Here is a 24,485-nt window from a genome sequence, read left to right as displayed (position 1 = left end):
CCGAGCAGGCGTGTTACTGGGCATCGCCATCCGCACCGGCAGCCCCTTGAGCCTCAGCCTGGCCGAGCCCGTGTGGAAGCAGCTGGCCGGGATGGGCCTCAGCATCGCGGACCTCAGCGAGGTGACGGCCTCAGGAGGGCAGGCCGGGGAAGGTGGGGCCCGGGGCCCGGCCAGGAGGTCTGGCCGGCCCTGAGGTCCTGCTTGGTCACTGCAGCAGCAGAGGCAGTGCGTGGACCAGGCCCATCTGCTCTGAGAATCCAGGCGGCCCTCTGTCTGTGCTCTGGAGCTTGTGTGTCTGCAGATGAAGCCCCCGTTTTTGCTGGGAGAGCTGTGGGCAGGCGGCCACCACGGCCGTGCTCTCGGCAGTTACTGTTGAGGGTGTCCTTGAATTACATATTCCTCCAGTGCCGCTGTCTCCCACTTCCTGGCCCTTGAGTTACATATTCCTCCAGTGCCGCTGTCTCCCACTTCCTGGCCCTTGAATTACGTATTCCTCCAGTGCCGCTGTCTCCCACTTCCTGGTCCTTGAGTTACGTATTCCTCCAGTGCCGCTGTCTCCCACTTCCTGGCCCTTGAGTTACGTATTCCTCCAGTGCCGCTGTCTCCCACTTCCTGGCCCTTGAGTTACATATTCCTCCAGTGCCGCTGTCTCCCACTTCCTGGTCCTTGAGTTACGTATTCCTCCAGTGCCGCTGTCTCCCACTTCCTGGCCCTTGAGTTACATATTCCTCCAGTGCCGCTGTCTCCCACTTCCTGGCCCGTGGGATGCGCCCAGCCTGGCGTGTGCCCAGCGGACCGCAGCCCCGTGGGACTGAGCGCCCGGCTCTGAGCCATCCGTGGTGTGGGAACAGCCCTGCTCAACACAGACTCCCTTCTCCCCTGGAAAGGTGGACAAGGATTTCATCCCTGGGCTCATGTATATCCGTGACAATGAAGCCACCTCAGAGGAGTTCGAGGCCATGAGCCTGCCCTTCACTGTGCCCAGCGCCAGCGGCCAGGACATCCAGCTGAGCTCCAAGTACTCGCACATCACCCTGGACAACCGCTCGGAGTACGTGCGCATGGCCATCAACTACAGGTGCGTGGGCCGCGGGAGTGGTCTTCGGGAGTGTGGTGGACAGGGCGTGCTGACCTCTGTGCTCAGGGTTGGGACTTCCTGTCCTCACCCGGGTTCCTGGCTCTCCCTGCACTCGGAAGAGAACAGGATTCCCGTAGTGGGGACTGTCCCCGCAGCGGCCACGGGATGTGTACCCGTCTCTGTCAGCTCCTGGGGCAGGACTGTGGGCGCCGTTCCTGCCCTGCCTGGCTCTCAGCCCAGCGTTCGGGCGTGGTCCCTGCTGGCAGGGCATTCCCCTGCGTGTCGCTGCCTCCACCTGTCGCCCGAGTCCGCGTAGCCTTGGGTTTCACCCCCTGGGAGCCCCTGGCTGGTGTGGGGACAAGGCCCTGAGCGTCCGTGGTTGAGGGTGGGCCTGGCAAGGCCCCTGCACTGTCCCCCGTGTCCCATTCCACCTGGTGCCCCGACTGTCTCACGAGGGCCCTGGAGACAGTGGGGTCAGAGGACTCTTCCCTTCCCGTGGGGGTCGTGGGCCGGGCTCCCGGGGGGAAGGAAGGGAGGTCTGAGAACTGCCTCGGACCCCATGTGGCTGTCCTCCGTGCCACTCTGGTGACTCGAGCTGTGAGGTGTGCCGTGGACGTGCCTGAAGCGCCCCCTGACTCTCGGTGGTGACACAGGTGTGAGCAGGGCGGGGTCTCCGTCCCCAAGGAGGAAAAGCAAAGGGAGTTTCCTTTTAGGCTCCATGAGTTCGACGAGCAGGTGGCCGCCGTCCGGGAGGGCATGGCCCGCGTGGTGCCTGTCCCCCTCCTTTCTCTGTTCACCGGATACGAATTGGAGACGATGGTATGTGACCTCAACGAGCTGCCACTGGGGCGTGGTGACCCCCGGGTCAGAGCCCTTGCTCAGTGACACCTTGCACTCAGGAGTCTGAGCTGTGCCCCTGCCCCCTTCCCAGGGTGGCCCCGGGGAGAGGGCAGGTCCATGGGGTGCTGGGACCTGTCCCCGCCCTTCGCTCCAGTGGGCCTGGGTGGACGGGGTGGGTTCTGCGCTGAAGGACGGACTGGGGGTGCCGGCCTGACTGAGTCCCTCCGCAGGTGTGCGGCAGCCCGGACATCCCCCTGCACCTTCTGAAGTCGGTGGCCACGTACAAAGGGGTGGAGCCGTCTGCGCCCCTGACCCAGTGGTTCTGGGAGGTGATGGAGTCCTTCTCCAACACGGAGCGCTCCCTCTTCCTCCGCTTTGTGTGGGGTCGCACGCGGCTGCCCAGGACCATCGCCGACTTTCGAGGCCGAGACTTCGTCATCCAGGTGGGGCTCCTGGTGGCCTGGGGGACCCCACACAGGTTGAGAACTGCTCTCCTGCGTTAAGTGACTTCCCCGTTTTCGCTGGGAAAACACCAACCCCTTAGATTTGAGAGCTCAGGATTTTGTGACTGCAGGTTTTGGGTGGCATACCTGATTTCAGAAATGGCTTGTGCACAGCACTGCATACCCCTGCCACAGCAGCGTGAGGTGGGCGCGAGTGCACATGGTCGAGGGCCGCGTCTCTGCGTGGAGCAGGGGAATCGGCCACGTAGCCTGGAGCGCTCATCAGCTCTGACTCCACGCCCCACTCGGAACGGGCCGTTTGCCTGTAGGTCCCTGTGTGCACTGACCAGCCCATACCTCCCCCTCGCCCTCCCCTCCTCCCCCACCCCCATTCACAGACCTTCCTGGTGCCAGTGCCTGCTGGTGGGGGCTCCCCAGGGGGCGGCTAGGGGTGGGCAGTCCACTCTCTCTCAGCCTGTTTGTGAGGATTCGGGGAGGTCCTTCCTGAGTGCGGCCTGACCATCATCTGTCAGGGGTATCTTTGCAAGCCTGTGGCTATTCTCTGGAAACCCAGGTAATTCTGGGTTCTGTGCACAGTTCTCTGGAAACCCAGGTAATTCTGGGTTCTGTGCACAGTTCTCTGGAAACCCAGATAATTCTGGGTTCTGTGCAAGTTCTCACGCATGTCTAGCATCTTAACCTGCAGGGAGGGGTGGAGGCCAGAGAGCCGCTCCTCGTGGTGTGTGGCAGCTGTGCACACCTGGCAGGTCCCCCGTCCACCGTCTTCACAGCACGGTTTTGGGAACAAGTAATTGTCCCAGTACCCGCTGCTATTTTTTACATCAATCTTAGGACCTGATAAGTTTTCCCTAAAACTAGCTAGATCGTGAAGGCAGCGATGCTTGCTACTCTTGGGTGCTGGTTTTTGTGAGTGCGGGCGAGGTCTCCCCACCGCCTCTGACCACGCCTGCCTCTCACCAACAGGTGCTGGACAAGTACAACCCGCCAGACCACTTCCTCCCCGAGTCCTACACCTGCTTCTTCCTGCTGAAGCTGCCCAGGTACTCCTGCAAGCAGGTGCTGGAGGAGAAGCTGAAGTACGCCATCCACTTCTGCAAGTCCATCGACACGGACGACTACGCCCGCATCGCGCTCTCGGGGGAGCCGGCCGTGGAGGACAGCAGCGAGGACTCGGAGAACGAGGACGTGGACTCGTTCGCCTCAGACTCCACGCAGGACTACCTGACGGGACACTGAGCGGGGAGCAGCGGCCGTGGTGACCGCACCCCCTCTGCACCCCAGCCCGGCACAGGGACTGCCGGCTGGGGCAGGGTGCTGGCCGGGTGATGTTGGAAATCGGCCTGCGCGCGGGCGGCCGCGGCGACGACATGGACCTTGGAGATGAAGAGGGTCTTCTCACTCGCCACGCCATGTTTACAACACTGTAAATGTTTATATAAATACTGACGTGCAGCCTCCCAGAAATGAATGAAAAGCTTTTTTACTTGTGGGTGCAATAGATCTTCTTCCTGACAAGTGCGGTGCGTTGTCTCGATCGTACATTGGAAATACTGTGTAACCATGAGCTCGTGTTATCAATGTTTCAATTCGTTTTACTCTGACTTGATTAAACATCTTTTTGAACATCTTAAGTGATCGGTATTACTTGAATGCATCCCAAGGTTATTTCAACCAAAACCCAGGCTGAGAGGCCACGCATCCCCTCCTCCAGGCGCACACGTCTGCGTCTGGGTGTGCGTGTGCGTGTGACCTGCCCCGGCCTTTCTGTGAGCACCGTCAGGACCTGTCATGGAACGTGAACTATACATAACGCGTGTATTGTGTATATGCCTACATTTTAATTCCCTATAAATAAAACTTCTGTCACAAAACCGTGAGCCAAAGTTTCTTCTCTGCTAAAGCGGGCAATGCGGGTGGGCCACAACCGAAGAATGAATTAGACTCCGACAGCACACTCCTAGTTAAAGCCACTCTGGCCTCCTTAGATTTCATTTTTTGGTTACAAAACCCAACGAGTGACAAATGAGAGGTCATTAGGAGAAGGAAGAGGGTCGGGGCAGCTGCTGTCCAGAGCCTGGAGTGCTCGCCCCGTCTGTGTGTCTCTGCAGGCTTGGTGACTGTCCCTCTAAGCCCAGATCAGTGCTGTGTCTGGTGTACCCGGCAGTGGGCTGGAACGGCAGCTGCTGCTTCTCGGGACCTGGGCGCTACCTCGATCAGGAATGTAGCTACTTATATAGTTTAAGTTTAAAAAGTTTGGCTCTCAAAAGAAATTTCAATCGTTGTACTGTTGATATTTGGCTCTGTTGACTAATGAGTTTGCAGAACCACTTAAGCGGTACCAGATGGGTCCACAGCAGGCGTTTCATGTTGGGCGACTGTTCAGGGACCCAATCTTTTACATTAGAAGATCCAAGGAGAGGCAGAAGTTGTTTTCCAGAAACTTACCCACGACCAAATTGGTGAATGCCCCCAATTTAGCCCCCCCCCCAAATTTTTTAAACTTGGCTCGAAATTTTCACGAGCTTCCTGGGTGTTTTTTATCACCCACCCTTTTGTTAGCCGCGGCAGCATAACAAGTCCCCCGCCCCCCAAGTCAGTGGTATGCAAGAGGCAGCATTTGTGTGGTTCCCAGGCATCTGGCTGGACGGTTCTTCTGCAGCTGGGGGGGTGGGGGGTCAGGGGGCCCCTCCTCCCAGTCCTGCCGTCGCCTGGTGGGCGTGGTCAGGCCGGCAAGACAGCGCCCCGCCCTGTGTGCCCCCAGCTCGAGGCCAGAGCTCTCCAAGGCTGCGCTCCCCTCATGGTTCAGAGAGAGCAGTTTGCACCTTAAACTTCACTCCTGCAGTAGGAGCCAGTCTTCAGGTAGGTGGGGAGCCAGGGGGTGGGGAGCAGGCGGGGTTTCCATAAGCCTGTGTCGGGTGGGTCGTGGCTTCAGGAAGCTGGGAAAGTTAGTGTAAAGGCGCGTAAGCCTGGGCAGCCGCTGTGAGCGCAGCGCACACCTTTGGCTGGACCTAAACGGCTCCCTGGGGAGGGTCCTCCCGGGTGGGTGCGGTCCGGAGGCCGGACCTGGGAAGTGCTGGGAAGCCGCTGTTGTGCTCAGCCTGCTCGGTGGCGTTGGCTCCCAGCGCCGGCCGCGCACGTGAGCGCGGGTCAGGCATTTCTGGGGAACGGAATGTGCCCTTTAAATCCCTGCGCGCTGAGCCACACACGGTGGGTTTTCACGGATTTCATGTCGCCAGCTTTTCCCAAGGACAGGGATGTTAACATCCCTGGGCTTGCAGACCCAGACCCGGGTCAGGGGCACCCGCACTGCCAGGGCAGGGGACTGTCTGAGTTCCGACATAAGGTGTGTGGAGTGATTCCCAGGAGAGAAAACAGGAGAGGCTGTTAGCATTCTTGGCCTGCATACAACGCCGCCCGTTGTCACCTAAACCGCCTAGGAACAGCCCTTCTTGGACTTGGTCTGTCTGCATGGACACAGGGGGGGGGGGGGGGGCTGGGAACTTGCGTGCACCTGGGATCTCCACTCTGACATAATTGCTCGTGAGGAGTACATCGCACTAAAATTGACAGAGGGGAAAGCTTTTTAGGTCAACTCCACAGGACATGCAAAATCTGCTTGTTGTTGCCAGTTCAGTTTACAGATACCGGAGCGCTGTGGTAAGAGGGGGCTGATTTAGGAACAGAAGTTTCTGAGGTTTTATCACACGGGTGAAAAGCAGATGATGAGACTGTTCTCTGAGAAGGTCACAACTCCCCGGGGCTTGGCTGTGGTCTGAGGACATCCGGAAGTAGAGGGGAGGGAGGGGCGCTGACCGCAGCCGGGGGCCCTGCAGCAGCCACACCTGAGCCCCCTGGGACAGGTGTTGAGCCGGGGGCCGCGTGGTCCGATGTATGTTTTGTGAGATCCCTGCGGGTGGGTGCTAGGAAGCTGAGGCCGGCTGGAGAAAACCACTGTCTAGTGTCGAGTCTGAGAGGTTCAGCCAGGGCAGGGGACAGTTCCGAGGTGAGGGTGGGTCGTCAGGGGGCTCCCCATTTGCAATGGGGGCACCTGGATGGACGGTGGGACCAGTCACAAGGGTCCTGGGTCTCAGGACTTGCGTGGGGTTGTTTGCGCACCTTTGCGACATGAAGGGAGACCAGCAAGTCTCTGGACACGGTGGGGTGGTCGGGGCTGCAGAGGGGAACTTGGGAGTCGCCCTGGGCCCGGGGTGAGAACTTCGCGGGCTGGTTGGCTTTTCCGAAGTTTCGATTCCGGATTTTTTCCTCGTGGCCATTTGTGCCCCCGGGAGGGGGCGTGGGCACAGCAGCGAGCCCCTTGGTCTGTGCGCAGAAGGAGGCGCGGGCTGGGGGCCCAGCACTGGGGGCCCAGCACAGGTCTCTCCTTATGGGGGCGGGGAGCAGAGGACACAGTTTGCAAACTGGTTTTCAGGATGGGCAGAAATCGGTCTGGAATGGGTCTGGAATGCGGTTGTGGGGCAGGCTCTCCAGGACCCTAGGGAGTGCCCCCCCCCAGGAGGGGGGAGGGGGGAAATCCCTCTCATCGCTGCTCTAGTCCCTGGATGAGGGAGGGGGATGGCTCTTTCAAACCAGAACGCTGGCGATCACAGACAGTCCTGTCTGGTGGAAAGTTCTCGAAGCTTTCAGCCAATTTCACACTATGCAGAACCCGTTAGACTCCGCAGCCTGTGTCCTGGCCTGCAAGGGGGGAAGCTGAGGGCACAGTGTCTCTCCCATCCCCACCCGAGGCGACCACTAACTTACTTTCTGTCTATCCAGAGTTGCCTATTCAGCAGATTTTATATATAAATGCAATCAGGCCCTTAAAAATATATATTGATTCCGCGGGGGTGGGGGGAAAGGGGGAGAAAGAAAGGAGAGAGATTGCTTTGTTGTTCCTCTTATTTATACAGTCATTTGTGGGTTCTCATATGCGCCCTGATGGGGCATCAAACCCGCAACCTTGGCATAATCTGAGGAGGACACTAACCAACTGAGCTAAGGTGAAGGGTTTAAGGAAAGGAAAAAGAAAATGTATAGACACAGACGACAGTGTGGGGATGGCAGGAGGGAAGGGGGGCTGTGGGGGAGGGGACAGAGGGGGTAAGATGAGTGGAGATGGAGGGAGACTCGACTCGGGGTGGTGAGCACACCACGCGATACACAGATGATGTACTCTAGAACTGTGCGCCTAACACCTGTATCATTTCATTAACCAGTGTTACCCCAATACATACAATTAGAAAATTAAGAAACAAAACAAAACAAAATGCAAAAAAAATAAAGTGGAATCAGGCCCTACGTGCTCTTTTGTGACTGACGTTTTCCTTTCACTTAAATGTCTCCGGTGCTCGTCACGCCGTGTCATGCATTAGCACGCTCTTCTTATTACAGACTAATGTTCTACCCCGCATTCTGCTTATCCGTGCATCAGTGATGGGCATTTGAGTTATTTCCGCTCTTTGAGTGTGATAAACGATGCTGCTGTGAATATGAATGGACAAGTTTCTCTGTGAGCCTGTGTTTTTTATTTCTCTTGGGTCTGTCTGGGATGTGGAACGGCTGCTTCGTCCGGTGAGCTCTACATGGAACTCGGATTGGTCTGTGAATTCTGACCCAGCCTCATTCCTATCCCTGGAATAATTCCTACTTGGTTGGAATGTATAATGATTCCTTTTACATATCGTTGAATTTCCTTCGCTAAGTTGTGTTAAGGATTTTTGCACCATATTCATGGAAGATATGGGCCTCTAGAGTTTTTTGTTTGTTTGTTTTTGTGTTGTTTCTTGTCTTGGCTTTGGTACCAGGTCATACGGGCCTCATAAAATTAATTGGGAAGGAAGGGTTCCTCCCCTTCTGTGTTCTGGAAGAGATTGGGTAGAACTGGTATTCATTCTCCTTCAGTGGGTTGGTAGAATTTTCCACCTGGGCCTGGAGATTTCTTCTTCGGGGAACTTTAAAAATTCAAACACAGTTTACTGAAGAGTTTTAGGGTTATTCAAATCACTTACTTTCTATTGAGTGAGTCAGACTCATGTTTGCTTTTTTTGAGGAATTGGTGGTTTTGTTCCACCGAAATTGTCCCATGTGTGTATGTATATAGGGTTGTTTGTACAGTACCATTAGTATTCTTTTCACGCCTCTGGAGTCCATGAGGATGTTCCCTGTTTTACTTTGAGCATTGGTTGTGTCCCCTTCTGCCTTGGTCAGATATGCGAGAGGTTTGTCAGTGCTTTAGAAAAACTGGGTCTTGCTTCCTTTGGTCTTCTCTGTAGCTCTTCTGGTTCATTGATCTTGCCCTGACGGCTTATTATTTTCTGATCTCTGCCTTCAATGAGTATCTTGGGCTCCTCGTTTTTTTCCCCTACGTTATCGAGAGGAGAGCTCAGATGATTGAGGTGAGAACTTTTTTCCTTCTAACGGCTCGCTTAGCGCTCTCTGCCTCCTTCTTGTCCCAGCCGGGGCAGCTGGGCTCCACAGGATTTGATACGCTGTCATTTTTGTCCAGTTCAGTGTTACTTTAATTCACACGGAGGCTTCTTTTCTGACTCCTGGATTATCGAGACGTGCCGGTGGCTTCATGGCCGAGAATGCGTCTCTCTGTTAGCGTTCCCTGCTTGGATTCCCTTGTGGCTGTAGGATGCAATCTGTTTGTTTTCCATCCTTTGTTTTCTTTCATTCTATTGTTATTATTTTATTAAGTGAGAGGCGGGGAGATAGCGAGACAGACTCCTGCAGGCGCCCTGACCAGGATCCGCCTCGCAACCCCCACCTGGGGCCGACACTCCAACCAACCAAGCTATCCTCAGTGCCTGGGGTGATGTTCAAACCAACTGAGCCGTGGCTGCAGGAGAGGAAGAGGGAGAGAAGGGGGAGGGGTGGAGAAGCAGATGGGCACCTCTCCTGTGTGCCCTGATGGCTGGGGTGGGGAAATTGAACCCAGGACATCCACATGCCGTCGGGCCAACACTCGACCCCCTGAGCCAGTTATTGGCCAGGGCCTCCATCCTTTTAAATTTGTTGGAGGTTTGTTTTCCATCCCAGGTGAGGTCTATCTTGGTGTAGCATCTGGAGGCACTTGAAAATAACGTGCCGCTGTTGTTGGGGGGCGTGTTCAGTAAAGGCGTCAGACCCTCCTGGCTGAGGGAGTTGAGTTCTGTGTCCTGGCTGACCTTCTGCCTAGCCGCACTGTCAGTTGCCGAGAGAGAAATGAAGTCTCTGACGGCCGCACACCGAGGTGCCTCTCTCTCCTTTCTGTTCTTACTAGTTTGCCGAACACGTTTTGCAGCCCCATGGTGTGGTGTATTAATTACACACTTTTTTGTTTTGTTTTTCCCCTGTAGAGATGTTGTCATTTCTCTCTCACTGGTTTCAAGATTTTCTTTTTCTTTTTTTTTGCTTTGTCTTTAGCGTTTGGGAGTCGGACCCCCGTGAGGCGTGTGAGCCCGGACCATGCATCTGGAGAAGGAAGGTGGCGGGCTGGCCCCCAGGGTGCTGGAGGTAGAGCTCCGTCAGACGTCCGCCCCCACGCGTGCCGGCCTGGGACCTGCCGCTGGTGACCACAGGCCGCGGCAGCAGCAAGCCGGCGGGGCGGACCCCGAGAGCCTCTACCCTGGCGGGGCGGCCGGGCAGAGCTGCTGGGCTCCCGTAGATCGAGATTTTGGCTCATTCGTCGCGGAGCAGAGGTGAGTTTAAATATGGTTGTATCTTGTAAAGCTGCAATCCACAAATACTGGGTTACCTTGAGCACAGTTCTCCCACGTTTTCTGTGTGTGGGGGGGACAGTGTCTAGATGTTATGCAAGGATGTTTCCAGTATTCTGTCGCTTTCCTGGCCTGTTTTTTTTTTTATATAAATTTTTTAAATTTTTATTTATTTATGTATGTATTTTTTACAGAGACACAGAGTGAGTCAGAGAGAGGGATAGTCAGGGACAGACAGGAACGGAGAGAGATGAGAAGCATCAATCATTAGTTTTTCATTGTGCGTTGCGACACCTTAGTTGTTCATTGATTGCTTTCTCATATGTGCCTTGACCGCGGGCCTTCAGCAGACCGAGTAACCCCTTGTTGGACCCAGCGACCTTGGGTTCAAGCTGGTAGGCTTTTGCTCAAATCAGATGAGCCCACACTCAAGCTGGCGACCTCAGGGTCTCGAACCTGGGTCCTCTGCATCCCAGTCCGACACTCTATCCACTGTGCCACCGCCTGGTCAGGCTCCTGGCCTGTTTTGAATGAATGCTACCTCTAAGGTGTGGCTAATGTATATCTAAAGGGTAATAGAAATAGAAAAGAGTTTTTAGTGTAAAGATTTAGCATATCATTTAAAGCCTTAAAAGTATCACATGAATTTAAAAGCCTATACTGTATATGTCTTTTATAGATATTGCTAAGAGCAACGTAAAAGCATTTACTGCCTGTGTTTTCTCTGAGCCTATTTATGGTTTTGGGTTTTACGTTGAAGTCATTCATCCACGTTGAGCTTACTTTTGTATGTGGTGTAAGAAGGTAGCCTAGTTTCATTTTTGCATGGAGATCCTGTTTTTCTCAACATCATCTCTCGAAGAGACTGTCTTCACCCTGTCGCAGGTTCCTGCATCGTGTGAGCACCACCAGCCACCGCTGCTTGACTCTGCCTTTGAATTTGGGCCCAAATGACCACAGGGAGTCCTTCTGGGCAGCTGTCTTCCTCCTCCCGGTTCCCAGGAGAAAACTGATACTGTTGCAATGTGTGCATTTCCGACCCCCCCACCCCCGTCCCAGGTCAGAGAGATAGATGTTCATGCGATTTCCTTCTTTCTGGAGGAGAGGAAGGTCGGAGAAAAATAGAGATGTCCTCTGTATTTTCTGTGTTAATTAAATCAGGAAAGGCAGGGCTGGGCTTTCCGTTCTGAGGATGGCTATTTTTTTAAAAAAATATTTCATTTATTGATTTTTAAATCTTTTTTTTTTTTTTTTGGTATTTTTCTGAAGCTGGAAACAGGGAGAGACAGTCAGACAGACTCCCGCATGCGCCCGACCGGGATCCACCCAGTATGCCCACCAGGGGGCGATGCTCTGTCACGACCAGAGCCACTCTAGCGCCTGGGGCAGAGGCCAAGGAGCCATCCCCAGCGCCCGGGCCATCTCTGCTCCAATGGAGCCTCGGCTGTGGGAGGGGAAGAGAGAGACAGAGAGGAAGGAGAGGGGGAGGGGTGGAGAAGCAGATGGGCGCTTCTCCTGTGTGCCCTGGCCGGGAATCGAACCCAGGACTTCTGCACACCAGGCCGATGCTCTTCCACTGAGCCAACCGGCCAGGGCTCATTTATTGATTTTTAGAGAGAGGGGAGAGAGAGAAAGAGAGAGAGAGAAGGGGGAGGAGCAGGAAGCATCAACTCCTATATGTGCCTTGACCAGGCAAGCCCAAGGCTTCGAACCGGCAACCTCAGTGTTCCAGGTCAACGCTTTATCCCACTGCGCCACCACAGGTCAGGCCAGGATGGCCATTTTTAAGTTGTAGACTCCGGGACAGTAACGTTTCCTGGGTGGTCAGCATCTTCTCAAGGTGGGATTTGGAGTCCGATGCCCTCTCTCACGGCAGGTCCAGGGATCTTGGGAATCATGGGGACCAGTACCTGGACCGTGTGGAGTTAAGTTTAAACTTGGAATGTCCTCAGGTCTTTTTGGGAGATTTCCTAGTGACACTCATTGGTATCTATGTCTCTTTTCTTATTTTTTTTTAAATTCAGTGAGAAGAAGGGAGGCAGAGAGACAGATTCCCACATATTCCCTAACCAGGATCCACCTGGCAAGCCCACCAGGGGGCGATACTCTGCCCAGCTGAGGCTTTGCTACATTGCTCAGCAACTGAGCTATTATTCTTAGTGCCTGAGGTGGAGGCCATGGAGCCATCCTCAGCACTGGGGCCAAGTCGCTCCAATCAAGCCATGGCTGCAAGAGGGGAAGAAAGAGAAAGAGAGAGAGAGAGAGAGAGAGATGCAAGAGAGGGAGGAGGGAGAAGCAAATGGGTGCTTCTCCTGTGTGCCCTGACTGGGAATTGAACCAAGGACATACACACACCGGGCTGACGCTCTCCCCCTGAACCAGCTGGCCAGGGCCAACTCTTTAGTAATATAAGTAAATACAATAGAAGCTCAGAAATGATTCCTTATACCCTTGACGGGCCACCTCGGGGAAATTAAAATGCACTTTGCACTTTCTCCCTCATGTTGAATTTTCCCCTTCCACAGATACGGGGCAAAGTCTGCACACCATAGAGTAGGGTGCTACTGTGAGCCATTCCAGGAGGTGGTGGGGGGCTGCTGTCTCAGGGGTAATTGTATCTCTCCTCTGCTGAACACCCCTCTGCTCCTCAGACGGCCAAGGCTGATTCTAAGCACATCATCGATTTAATGGTTAAGAGAACTGTTTTTATTTGAGTCAAAAAGCCAATCTCATGGCAATGTGCTATGATTACTGGGATCTAACTCATTCACCATGATGTAATTATTAAGAACCGACGTTTAGCCTGAGCAGGCGGTGAGGCAATGGATAGAGCATCGGACTGGGAAGCAGAGGACCCAGGTTCAAAATCCCGAGGTCACAGAGTTGAGTGTGGGCTTATCCAGCTTGAGCACAGGGTCACTGGCTTGAGCGTGGGATCACAGACATGACCCCAAGGTCATTGGCTTGAGCCTAGAGGTCACTGGCTTAAACCCAAGGTCACTGGCGTGAGCCCAAGGTCAATGGCATGAACAAGGGGTCACTTGCTCTGCTGTAGCCCCCTAGTCAAGGCACATATGAAAGATCAATCAATGAACAACTAAGATGTTTCAACGAAGCATTGATGCTTCTCATCTCTCTCCCTTCCTGTCTGTCTCTGTCTGTCCCTATCTGTCCCTCTCTCTGTCTCTGTCACACACACACACACACACACACACACACACACACACACACACACACACAAAAGAACCGATGTTGAACCAGGTACCACAGTAAGGTCCCAGACGCAAGTGATGCAGAAAACCGTTCATAAGAGGCTTCAAGGTCTAACAGCAATAATTGAATCAATAGCTACAGTTAATCCTTAGGTTTTCCATTTTTGTCTCCTCCAATGCGACAAAATGGGTCCCCCACCCCTTTTCATATATATTCTGTAGCTGAGGAAATGGAAGCTCAGGGTGGTGACGTCATGTGAGTGAGGTCAGGGGGTAGTGGTCAGCTCTCCCAGAAGCGCCGTGTCACAAACTAGCCCCGGGGACAACACCTGGATGGGAGTTGATTCGCCCAGACGTTCATCTGAGTGCATCCAAGGCCCTTCTGTGTCTGCAGTTAGGGGAGATGAAGACTTTGAAAAGCCCCAGTAAATCTCTCAGCCCCTTTGGACAGCGGAAAGCGCACCAATCGTGAATCCCCCAGGTGGGGTTCATCTTCCGCCTTGCTGCACTTGTCTGCACCAGCTGGGGCATCCGCGGACCTCATTAAAGCCCCCAAGGACAGGCGCCTCCGTCACCCCTGTACCCCATAGGCCAGGGGTCCCCAAACTACGGCCCGCGGGCCACATGCGGCCCCCTGAAGCCATTTATCTGGCCCCCGCCGCACTTCTGGAAGGGGCACCTCTTTCATTGGTGGTCAGTGAGAGGAGCACTGTATGTGGCGGCACCGCAAAGCACGACGTCACTCAGTACAGCACTACTTCCAGTGACGCGGGACGCACGCCTCATGGCTCTGGAAGCGTCATATCACTTGATATGGCTAACAGTGACAAATATGGAACCGGACATTGACCATCTCATTAGCCAAAAGCAGGCCCATAGTTCCCAATGAAATACTGGTCAGTTTGTTGATTTAAATTTACTTGTTCTTTATTTTAAATACTGTATTTGTTCCCGTTTCGTTTTTTTACTTTAAAATAAGATATGTGCAGTGTGCATAGGGATTTGTTCATAGTTTTTTTTATAGTCCGGCCCTCCAACGGTCTGAGGGACAGTGAACTGGCCCCCTGTGTAAAAAGTTTGGGGACCCCTGCCGTAGGCGGTGCCCCGAGGCTGTCCAGAGGCTATGCCCGGAGGACACTGCCTGGCCTGGGACAGACACAGCTGGGGGCCCTGGTTTCATTCATCTGTGAGGCCAGGCTCACTCTCTGTGTCGCCGGTTGGGTGAGGAGGAGAAAGGGGTTGGAATGATTTTTCTTCAATTTTCCTTCTTTGCTCTGCATTAGTAGCCCGAGTCACTGTCCCCTTCCTGTGTGTGTCACACCATCTGCTGCAGCTCTTCATGGCCCCAGGCTCCAGTCAGGAAAGGTCACATACTGGCGTATCAAATGACATGCCCAGAGGGTTAGGAATGAGGATGACTCTTTCAACTTTTCATGGAGACCGATTTGCTTTTCAACCCGTATGTCCTTGGGTGACGGTGGCCTTATATGCTGGTGGGCCCCCGGCTGTGACTGCAGGGGTCTCCTCTGCAATGATGGCCTGTGGTTTAGATAAGCTTATGGGGGACCCTCCTACCGGGGGCAGGGTCAGTACCATGGGGGGGGCATCTGACAGAGTGTGAACCTTGGTTTCTAAATTTTAAAAAATTTATTGATTGAGCCTGACCAGGTGGTGGTGGAGTGGATAGAGTATCAGACTGGGGCATGGCAGACCCAGGTTCGAATTCCCGAGATCGCCAGTTTGAGCATGGGTCGCTGGTTTGAAGCCCAAGGTCGCTGTCTTTTTTTTTTTTTTTTTTTTCAGAGACAGAGAGAGAGTCAGAGAGAGGGATAGACAGGGACAGACAGACAGGAATGGAGAGAGATGAGAAGCATCAATCATTAGTTTTTCCTTGCGACAGCTTAGTTGTTCATTGATTGCTTTCTCATATGTGCCTTGACCGTGGGGCTACAGCAGACTGAGTAACCCTTTGCTCGAGCCAGCGACCTTGGGTCCAAGCTGGTGAGCTTTGCTCAAACCAGATGAGCCTGCGCTCAAGCTGGTGACCCCGGAGTCTTGAACCTGGGTCCTCCGCATGCCAGTCTGATGCTCTATCCACTGCGCCACCACTTGGTCAGGCAAGGTCGCTGTCTTGAGCAAGAGCAAGGGGTCACTCACTCTGCTGTAGCTCCCCCAGGTCAAGGCACATATAAGAAAGCAGTCAATGAACAACTAAGATGCCGCAATGAAGAATTGATGCTTCTCATCTCTCTCCCTTCCTGTCTGACTGTCCCTATCTGTCCCTCTCTCTGTCTCTCTCTGTCACACACAAAAATAATTATTGATTATTATTATTATTATTATTATTTTTGTATTTTTCTGAAGCTGGAAACAGGGAGAGACAGTCAGACTCCCACATGCGCCCGACCGGGATCCACCCGGCATGACGCTCTGCCCACCAGGGGGCGATGCTCTACCCCTCCGGGGCGTCGCCCTGCCGCGACCAGAGCCACTCTAGCGCCTGCGGCAGAGGCCAAGTAGCCATCCCCAGCGCCTGGGCCATCTTTGCTCCAATGGAGCCTCAGCTGCGGGAGGGGAAGAGAGAGACAGAGTGGAAGGAGGGGGGGGGTAGAGAAGCAGATGGGCGCTTCTCCTATGTGCCCTGGCCAGAAATCGAACCCGGGTCCCCCACACGCCAAGCCGACGCTCTACCGCTGAGCCAACTGGCCAGGGCCAATTATTGATTAATTTTTAAAAAAATAATTATTTTATTGATTTTAGAGAGAGGAAGGGAGAGAATGAGAGAGAGATAGGAACATCAATCTGTCCCTGTATGTGCCCTGACCAGGAATCGAACTGGCAACCTATGTACTTCGGGATGATGCTCTAACCAACTGAGCTATCTTGCCAGGGCTTTTTGATTGATTTGAGAGAGAGAAAGACACAGAGAGAGAGAAAGTATAGAAACATCAGTTCCACTAATTTACACATTCATTAGTTGATTCTTTTTTTTTTTTTTTTTTTTTTTTTCATTTTTCTGAAGCTGGAAACAGGGAGAGACAGTCAGACAGACTCCCGCATGCGCCCGACCGGGATCCACCCGGCACGCCCACCAGGGGGCGACGCTCTGCCCACCAGGGGGCGATGCTCTGCCCCTCCTGGGCGTCGCCATGTTGCGACCCTCCTGGGTGTCGCCATATTGCGACCAGAGCCACTCTAGCGCCTGGGGCAGAGGCCACAGAGCCATCCCCAGCGCCCGGGCCATCTTTTGCTCCAATGGAGCCTTGGCTGCGGGAGGGGAAGAGAGAGACAGAGAGGAAGGCGCGGCGGAGGGGTGGAGATGCAAATGGGCGCTTCTCCTATGTGCCCTGGCCGGGAATCGAACCCGGGTCCTCCGCACGCTAGGCCGACGCTCTACCGCTGAGCCAACCGGCCAGGGCCCATTGGTTGATTCTTGTATGTGCCCTGACTGGGGATTGAACCTGCAACCTTGTCGTATCGGGAAGATGCTCTAACCATGTGAGCTCCCCCGTCTGTGGCTCGTGAACCTTTGTTTTGCTTCAGCTGTGGCTTCTGTGCCCTGGAGAGCCTCCCCTTTCCGCCCCCCCCCCATTTGTTTTATTATGACTCCACGGGCCCTGACTTCTGCTGGCTGGTGTCCCAAGGGAAGAAAGCAATTAGGGTATTTTCAGTGCACGGCATTTAAATATTATGATCTCGGGAAATAGAACTGTCTGAGCGTCCAAGGGCCCATCAGACGATGAAGGAGTTTTCTGATGAAAAGCTCTGCCCAGAATAACCGATCCGGCTGGAATTGCACCAGAAGCACATGTGGGGCTCAGAGGTCGACCGATCCCGGAGCCCCTGGTCCTCTGTGGCTTTCCTGCCGGCTTGTCCTGGGAGGGCGACCTTTTTCTCCCGGTCTCTCCTGAAGTTTCAGCTCCGTGCCTTGCGCATTCGCCTTAGGTTTGTCCCGTGTCGGGGGGTGTAGCCGAATCTCACGTGTGCGTGCGAGTTACGGAGTGGAGCCCCCAGCCCCTGCTGGAGGAGACGTGCCCGTCCTCGAAGTCGGTGACACCTTCCTCCTGTCTTCCAGGTCCCACTCACCCGTACCCTCATTCCTCGGCTGCAGGTCCAGGGAACCCCGCTTTACGGAAAACACTCCGCTGCTGAGCAACTGCTCACAAGAGCTGGGGTGAGTTGTTGATCTGCCTCCCCCCCCGCCCCGTCCCCAACTTCTGCCAGAATGAAGGTGTCTCCGAGCGCCAGCCTTTCCTCTCAGGCTGGAGGGTGTCTTTCCAAGGTGTGAACTTGGACCTGACCAGGCTGGCTCCTGCCAGTTCCTCACTGATGCTGGGTCAGGGGTGTCCACTACTTGAGTGCTTTGTGTTCTGTGGCTTAGGACTCCCCAGGTGGCCTTGAGTGTGACCTCCCCCACCCATGATGAAATAGCCCAGGACGGGGTGCTCACCAGGCCAGAGCCCCTCAGCTGGGGGTGCGCTTGGCACTGTCTGGGGGTGTCTTTTATTGCCACCTGGACAGGGGGAGGGGACTGGTTTCACTGGCATTTTGGGGTAGAGCCCAGGGATGCTGCTATGCACCCTGTGATGCATAGGACATCCCCAGCCCCCCTACCCACAACAAAGCTCAAGTGTTAATAGTGATGAGGTTGAGAAGGGTGAGGTGGAGAGTGTATCATTGAAAAGAAAATTTCTGGCCCTGGCCGGTTAGCTCAGTGGTAGAGCGTCGGCCTGGCGTGCAGAAGTCCCGGGTTCGATTCCCGGCCAGGGCACACAGGAGAAGCGCCCATCTACTTCTCCACCCCTCCCCCTCTCCTTCCTCTCTGTCTCTCTCTTCCCCTCCCGCAGCCAAGGCTCCACTGGAGCAAAGTTGGCCTGGGCACTGAGGATGGCTCCATGGCCTCTGCCTCAGGCGCTAGAATGGCTCTGGTTGCAATGGAGCAATGCCCCAAATGGGCAGAGCATCACCCCCTGGCATGCCAGGTGGATCCTGGTTGGGCACATGTGGGAGTCTGTCTCTCTACCTTCTCCGCTTCTCATTTCAGAAAAATACCAAAAACAATAACAAAAAAAAACCTTCCACTACCGGCAAGTTTGAAGATTCTTTTGGGGACAAATGTGGGTGATTTCGGACTCACCTGGATAGAGTTGATCTAGGGGATCATGTAATTCAGATTCTCCCCCCCCACTCCTCCACACCCCACAGTTCATTTGGAAGAACCTAGTGATAACAGGTGTCTCTTGGGCCAAGTGTTCTGTGACGTCCCGAGCAGCCAGCCCCAGCCCCCGCCCCCGCCCCCGCCCCCGTGGAGTCTGCGGCCCTTTTCAAAGCCGGGATGGGTCCCACACTCCCCATGCCGCCGCTCAGATGAAACCTTGTTTTGGGGGGGGGTCCCCGTTTCCATGGAAAGAACCGGAAGGTGTGTCTTTGCAGGTTGCGGTACCCGCCCCCGTACCACCTGGATCTCGTCTCGGCTGAGGAGTCCTGGGGCACCAGCTCGGCCGAGTGGGAGGGACAGTCACTGCTGGGCAGCGAGGTGGCTGGTTCGTCCAGGTCCTCGGAGAAGGGGGACCTTCTGGAAGGTGGTCCCGCCAGGCCCCGCCTTTCGAAGCTGAGGTAGGAGGACCGGGAGTGCCCGTGGGGCCCGTGGGGACGGTCACTGGGTGCGGCCTGCTGGCCAGAGTCGAGGCTGGGGGTCTCGTCCTGATGACACCCTTCCCGGTGGACACGGTGGAGGCGAGGGGAGGGGTTTTCACACTTTCCCTGGAAGACGCGTTGGGTGGCTCTGGGCTGTGGCCTCCGGGTTCCCGTGTCTCCGTTTATTTGAAGAGCAGCGTGTTTGAAAGGGGGCATCTTCAGGGACAGAAGAGGAAGTCTCGGGGCCCAGGGCCACCGACCGGGTCCCCATTCCAGATTGGAGGTAGCTGAGGGACCACTTTGAAAAGATTGGAAAGGTCTTGGAGGGATATGCTGGCGCACACTTCTTTCCTTCTACAAACGTGTGTCCAGCACGGGCTCAGCGCCAGCAGCCTTCCAGGTCCAGGGGCAGAGTGCAGGCAGCCCACGCCCGCCCTCGGGCAGCAGGCGGTGGCTGCGGGGAGCACACCCCAGGGCTGGGCAGCGATGGTGTCACGGGGAGCTAAGCTCTGGGGGGGGGGGCAGGGAAGGGAGAAGAGCAGAGGTGGGGCCGGAGGGGCAACAGAGGGACGGCCAGACCCAGGTTCACCTCTGGCCCGAGGGCCGTGGCCAAGTGTGTGATGGGGACGGGGTCAGGACACCATAGGAGTCCTTAGAAGGAGCCAAGCCCAACATCCTCGAAAGGGGTTCTTGAAAGACGCTCCTGCCGCAGCCAGACAGAGACACGGTTTCTTTCTGGAGTTATCAGCTTGCCTCTCGGTGTTTTTGCATCTGACAATCCAGTCTGTGGTCCCACCTTCCAGAAAGCTGAGCGGAAGATGATTGCTCCCCGGGAATCCTAGAGCCAAGAGCCCCAAAGCTTGACCTTCAGCGTCTCTGGCTGGAGGCCGTGTGCAGACCCTCGGGGTCCACTGTCCCCTCTCTGTCCCCTCTGCTAAGCCTTCTCCGTGATGCAGGAGGTGGACAGGTCGGCAGCGCGGTTCCTCCCACCACCTCGTGGAGAGAACCCCAGACACCAGCTCTGAGCTGGAGGTTCCCCCAGGGACCCTGGAGAGGTGTCTGGGGCCCGAGCCGAGGAGACTGCCGTCCCGTGACCTTGACCCGACCCGTCCCGTGACCTTGACCCGGGGGGCGCCCTTTCCCTGCAGGCGCTGTGTGCGGTGGTGCAGAGTCACGGGCCTGTTCGTCTTTGTGGTGGTCTGTTCGGTGAGTACCAAGGACTGCTCCGGCACGGCCGTGGCTCCGCAGCCGGTGGGGGCCTGGGGCTGGGCAGCAGGGCGTCGGAGGGGTGGGGTTCACACGTTCCCCGGGACAAGGTGCTGCTGAGGGCTTGAGGGTGGCGGCCTGGCGTTTGTCCCGAGTCCCACAGCGGAGGCCCTAGTGACCTTGCAGACAGTGACCGGCTCACCGATTGGGTCTTAGCTTCCCATCTCTCGTAGCTTACCAAATTAGCTTTCCATCCTGTGCAATAAACACCCTGTAATTGTGCGGGGACCTGTCCAGCCATCGTGGGCGGCCTCAGGAATGCCTCCGTGCCCTTTGGAGGTGGCACCCTGGGCTTCTTTCTGCCCATCGGGGTCACCCTAGGTTTGTCAGCAGGGCTCCGGAGGTGACTTGGGAGGGGAATGTTCTCACCACTGACTTTTGTACGGCGTATGTCTGACGTAGCCCTAGCTGGGGTCACACTGCAGCTGCTCAGCACATGTTTGCTGCATGAATGGGTGTGAGGTCCCCTGTACCTGTCTGTGTGTGTCCGTGTGTGTGTGCACATGTGTGTGAGGTCCCCTGTGTCTGGCTAACTGTGTCCGTGTGTGTGTGCACATGTGTGTGAGGTCCCCTGTGTCTGGCTAACTGTGTCCGTGTATGTGTGTACATGCATGTGAAGTCCTCTGTGCTTGGCTGTGAGTGTCCATGTGTATGCCAGTTTGGGACCTGTGTGTCACCTGGGGTCGTGTCCGTGCTGGGGGAGTTATTTCTGGGTGCGTGTCATTGTTCAGGGTAGGCATAAGATGGTGTGCGTGCCCATGACTGAAGACCCCGGTGAGCATCTGGTGCGTGCTGCTGTGACAGCGTGTGGCATTGTGACAGAGGACAGGGTGCGTGAGTGGCATCTCCGGGCTGTGCTGTGTGGGCTCCGGGGTGTGTGTGTGTGTCCCCCCGCCCTGGGGCTGGGGGTGCTGTCCCGGACTGGCAGCCCGTGGTGAGGCCTGTGCTGGGCACCCTGTGTGAATGTATCACTAGGTTTGCATTATCTGACAGGCGGGCAGGAGGCCTGCGACCCTGTGTGTGTGACTCTGTGTCCCTCTTCTCGGGGTGACACGTGGAGGGCCATGGGGCATCCCAAGCAGGACGGGGGTGGGGGCTGATAAAGTCAGTGCTGACCGCTGGGAACTGTCGTGGCCGCTGTTCTAAGCCCCAAGGGAGGCAATCACCGGCCCAGAGAAAGGGAAGCAAGGCAGGAAACGAAACAGAACAATCAAACATCGAACTGTGATTGGACGTTCCCCCATTTCCCTTTTTGGTGCACAGATCTGCCTGTCTCCTTTCTCTTCGCACCGTGGTATGGCTCTGGAGCCCTTACCGCTTGGCCAGGCCTGGGGGGTGGGGGGGTGGGAGGTGGGCGCTCTGCACCCTGAGATTTCTGAGCAGGCAGTTCCAGTGGGGTGGGCCAGGCCAGGTCTCCCTGTTCCTGCGAGCGGATAGCAGCTCTCTGAGGCGTGGCGTTCTGGCCGCGGGGTGGACGTATCCAGGGTGGAATTTGAGGAATTTGCTTTGAACATCCATATCCTGGCATCTCATCAGCAATTTTATTGACTTTGTGGGGAGGCAGAGGGTGCTGTGGGCATTCCAAGGCCCGTTTCCGTCGTCCCGGGGCAGCTGTCTCTGCCCCGCGTGTGGGAGACCACGTCTGCTCTCCTCCGGTGGCCTAATTGTGTGGCTGAGGATTTAGTCCTTAGCATCGGCCAGCGCCCTGTCACAAGGCCCCAGGGTGGCCGAAACAGCCGCGTGGGTCCGGGCTTTGTTCTGCTGTCCGAGAGAAGCTACCGTGAGTCCCCTGGAGACGCCGAGAGGCACCAGTCAGCACCGTGACCGCACCCCTGTTTTCAGCTGTCACCGGGACACGAGAAATCCCCTCGCTGGCTCACGCTGCCAACCCTCCCACCCATGTTTCTTGTGGTTGCAGATTTCGTTCAGCCTGTACCCAGACCAAGGAAAGTTCTGGCAACTGTTGGCCGTGTCACCGCTGGAGAGCTACTGTATCCAAACCATGCGCTGGACGGGAGGTGGTGGCCGGTGGCCCGTGGGCGAGGGTCCCAGAGGAAGGAGACACCCGAGACCTGTCCCTCAGGTCCCAGCCCCGGCCAGCCGGAGGTTTTCATGAACAACGGGGTTTAGGAACAGAAGGGGAAGGGGTGTCAGTGAGCTTGCGATGAGGTTCCTCACGCCAGGCTGACGACGACGGCCGAGTGAGGGTGACGTTCTGGTGTCCCCGTGGGCCCCCACTCCCACTTCCCTTGGTGGTTCAGCCTGGGCAGCGGCGGCTGACCTCTGGTCCAGTTCGTGGGTTCTCCTCCTGGCTCCGTCTCCCAGGTCTGGGGGTGGCTTGGCTGCGACCCACTGCGTTTTCTTGCGCCATTTCACAGACCCTGCGGTCCGTCCCGCGGAAAGGCGGCGCGTGGTGTGGGACAGACGTGCTGGGCGCGTGTTGGTCTGTCTGCTCTGGCTGCCGCCACGAGACCGCGGGCAGCCTGGCCTCTCCGGGAGACGTCTGTCTCTCCGTGCTGGGGGCTGCAGGGATAAGGTCACCGTGCCGGCTGCTCTGGGTTTCTGGTGAGGTCCCTCTTCCCAGCTTGCAGACAGCCACCTTCCCACTGTGTCCTCATGGGACTTCCCTTGGTGCTGTGTGTGCAGAGAGAGAGAGAGAGGAGAGAGAGAGAGAGAGAGAGAGAGAGAGGAGAGAGAGAGGAGAGAGAGAGAGGAGAGAGAGAGGAGAGAGAGAGGAGAGAGAGAGAGGAGAGAGAGGAGAGAGAGAGGAGAGAGAGAGACAGGAGAGAGAGAGAGAGAGGAGAGAGAGAGGAGAGAGAGAGAAGAGAGAGAGAGAGACAGGAGAGAGAGAGAGGAGAGAGAGGAGAGAGAGAGGAGAGAGAGAGAGGAGAGAGAGAGGAGAGAGAGAGAGGAGAGAGAGAGGAGAGAGAGAGGAGAGAGAGAGAGGAGAGGGAGAGGAGAGAGAGAGGAGAGAGGAGAGAGAGAGGAGAGAGAGAGAGGAGAGAGAGAGGAGAGAGAGAGAGGAGAGAGAGACAGGAGAGAGAGAGAGGAGAGAGAGGGGAGAGAGGAGAGAGAGAGAGACAGGAGAGAGAGAGAGGAGAGAGAGGAGAGAGAGACAGGAGAGAGAGAGAAGAGAGAGAGAGAGAGGAGAGAGAGGAGAGAGAGGAGAGAGAGAGAGGAGAGAGAGAGGAGAGAGAGAGAGGAGAGAGAGGAGAGAGGAGAGAGAGAGGAGAGAGAGGAGAGAGAGAGAGACAGGAGAGAGAGAGAGAGAGGAGAGAGAGAGGGGAGAGAGAGGAGAGAGAGGGGAGAGAGAGGGGAGAGAGAGAGACAGGAGAGAGAGAGAGGAGAGAGAGACAGGAGAGAGAGACAGGAGAGAGAGAGAGGAGAGAGAGAGGGGAGAGAGAGAGGGGAGAGAGGGAAGAGAGAGAGGAGAGAGAGGAGAGAGAGAGGAGAGAGAGAGAGGAGAGAGAGGAGAGAGACAGGAGAGAGAGGAGAGAGAGAGGAGAGAGAGGGGAGAGAGAGAGGAGAGAGAGGAGAGAGAGAGAGGAGAGAGAGAGAGCACTCTCTGGTGTCTCTTTAGGTTTTTTATTGTATTTATTTTATTTTAAAATTGAATTTATTGGTGTGACACTGGCTAACAGGTCTTGGGGCAAAATCCTACAACACATCTCTGTACACCAGTGGTTCTCAACCTTTCTAACCCCGCAATACAGTTCCTCATGTGGCGGTGACCCCAAACCAAAAAATAATTTTGGTGGCTACTTCATAACTGTAACTTTGCTACAGTTATGATTCGGAATGTAAATATCTGATATGCATGATGTATTTTCCGATGGCTTTAGGCACCCCGCCGGGGTCGCGACCCACAGGTTGAGAACCGCTGCTGCACACCGTGTTGTGTGTTCCCCCAGCTCCGGGGTCCGTCTCCCTCGTCACCATTTATCCCCTCTCTACCCCCTTCGCCTCCCCCCACCCTGCGCAGTCACCACACTGTGCGTCCGGGTCCACGAGTCTTCTTTGTCTTTCTTTGTCCTTTTTTTTTGCTCAACCCCTCGACCCCTTCGCCCGCCCTGACAGCCTGCTCACTGTGTGTGAGTCCATCTCTCTGCTGTTCGTTAGTCTATTCTGTTCATTAGCTTCCACAAACGAGTGAGACCATATGGTCCTTGGTGGCGTCCTTGGATGACCTCATTTAAGCTCCTTAGAGACCCCTGTCTCCAAATACAGCCACATAGTGTGTGTGTGTGTGGCAGGTTGGAACGTGGATTCTGTGGGGACACGGACACTC

General features: G+C 55.6%; 2 protein-coding genes across 7 annotated transcripts in view; both read left to right on the top strand.

The window, feature by feature from the left end:
• Positions 1–4,241, top strand: part of HERC2 (HECT and RLD domain containing E3 ubiquitin protein ligase 2) — a 124,085-nt gene extending 119,844 nt beyond the window's left edge. For both annotated transcript variants that reach the window (XM_066239227.1, XM_066239228.1), the window contains exons 89-93: positions 9–121; positions 888–1,078; positions 1,792–1,897; positions 2,149–2,361; positions 3,346–4,241. In XM_066239227.1, coding sequence (XP_066095324.1) covers positions 9–121; positions 888–1,078; positions 1,792–1,897; positions 2,149–2,361; positions 3,346–3,618 — 896 coding nt within the window. In that variant the 3' untranslated portion in view covers positions 3,619–4,241. The remainder of the gene's footprint in view (positions 1–8; positions 122–887; positions 1,079–1,791; positions 1,898–2,148; positions 2,362–3,345) is intronic.
• An 885-nt stretch (positions 4,242–5,126) lies between these two features.
• OCA2 (OCA2 melanosomal transmembrane protein) overlaps positions 5,127–24,485 on the top strand; it is a 69,581-nt gene continuing 50,222 nt past the window's right edge. The window contains exons 1-6 of one of the 5 annotated variants that reach the window (XM_066239978.1): positions 5,127–5,241; positions 9,790–10,064; positions 17,406–17,468; positions 18,728–18,910; positions 20,080–20,137; positions 22,116–22,188. In XM_066239978.1, coding sequence (XP_066096075.1) covers positions 9,832–10,064; positions 17,406–17,468; positions 18,728–18,910; positions 20,080–20,137; positions 22,116–22,188 — 610 coding nt within the window. In that variant the 5' untranslated portion in view covers positions 5,127–5,241; positions 9,790–9,831. Of the gene's footprint in view, positions 5,242–5,516; positions 5,590–5,616; positions 5,726–5,899; positions 6,040–9,789; positions 10,065–17,369; positions 17,469–18,727; positions 18,911–20,079; positions 20,138–22,115; positions 22,189–24,485 lie in introns of those variants that run through there. The other 4 variants (XM_066239973.1, XM_066239975.1, XM_066239977.1 and 1 more) reach the window with 4 other exon arrangements.

This window comes from Saccopteryx bilineata, chromosome 7 (genome assembly GCF_036850765.1).
Source record: "Saccopteryx bilineata isolate mSacBil1 chromosome 7, mSacBil1_pri_phased_curated, whole genome shotgun sequence".
NCBI classification, from domain to species: Eukaryota; Metazoa; Chordata; class Mammalia; order Chiroptera; family Emballonuridae; genus Saccopteryx; species Saccopteryx bilineata.
Note: the sequence above shows the minus strand (reverse complement) of the source record. Positions and strands in the feature narration are given on the sequence as shown.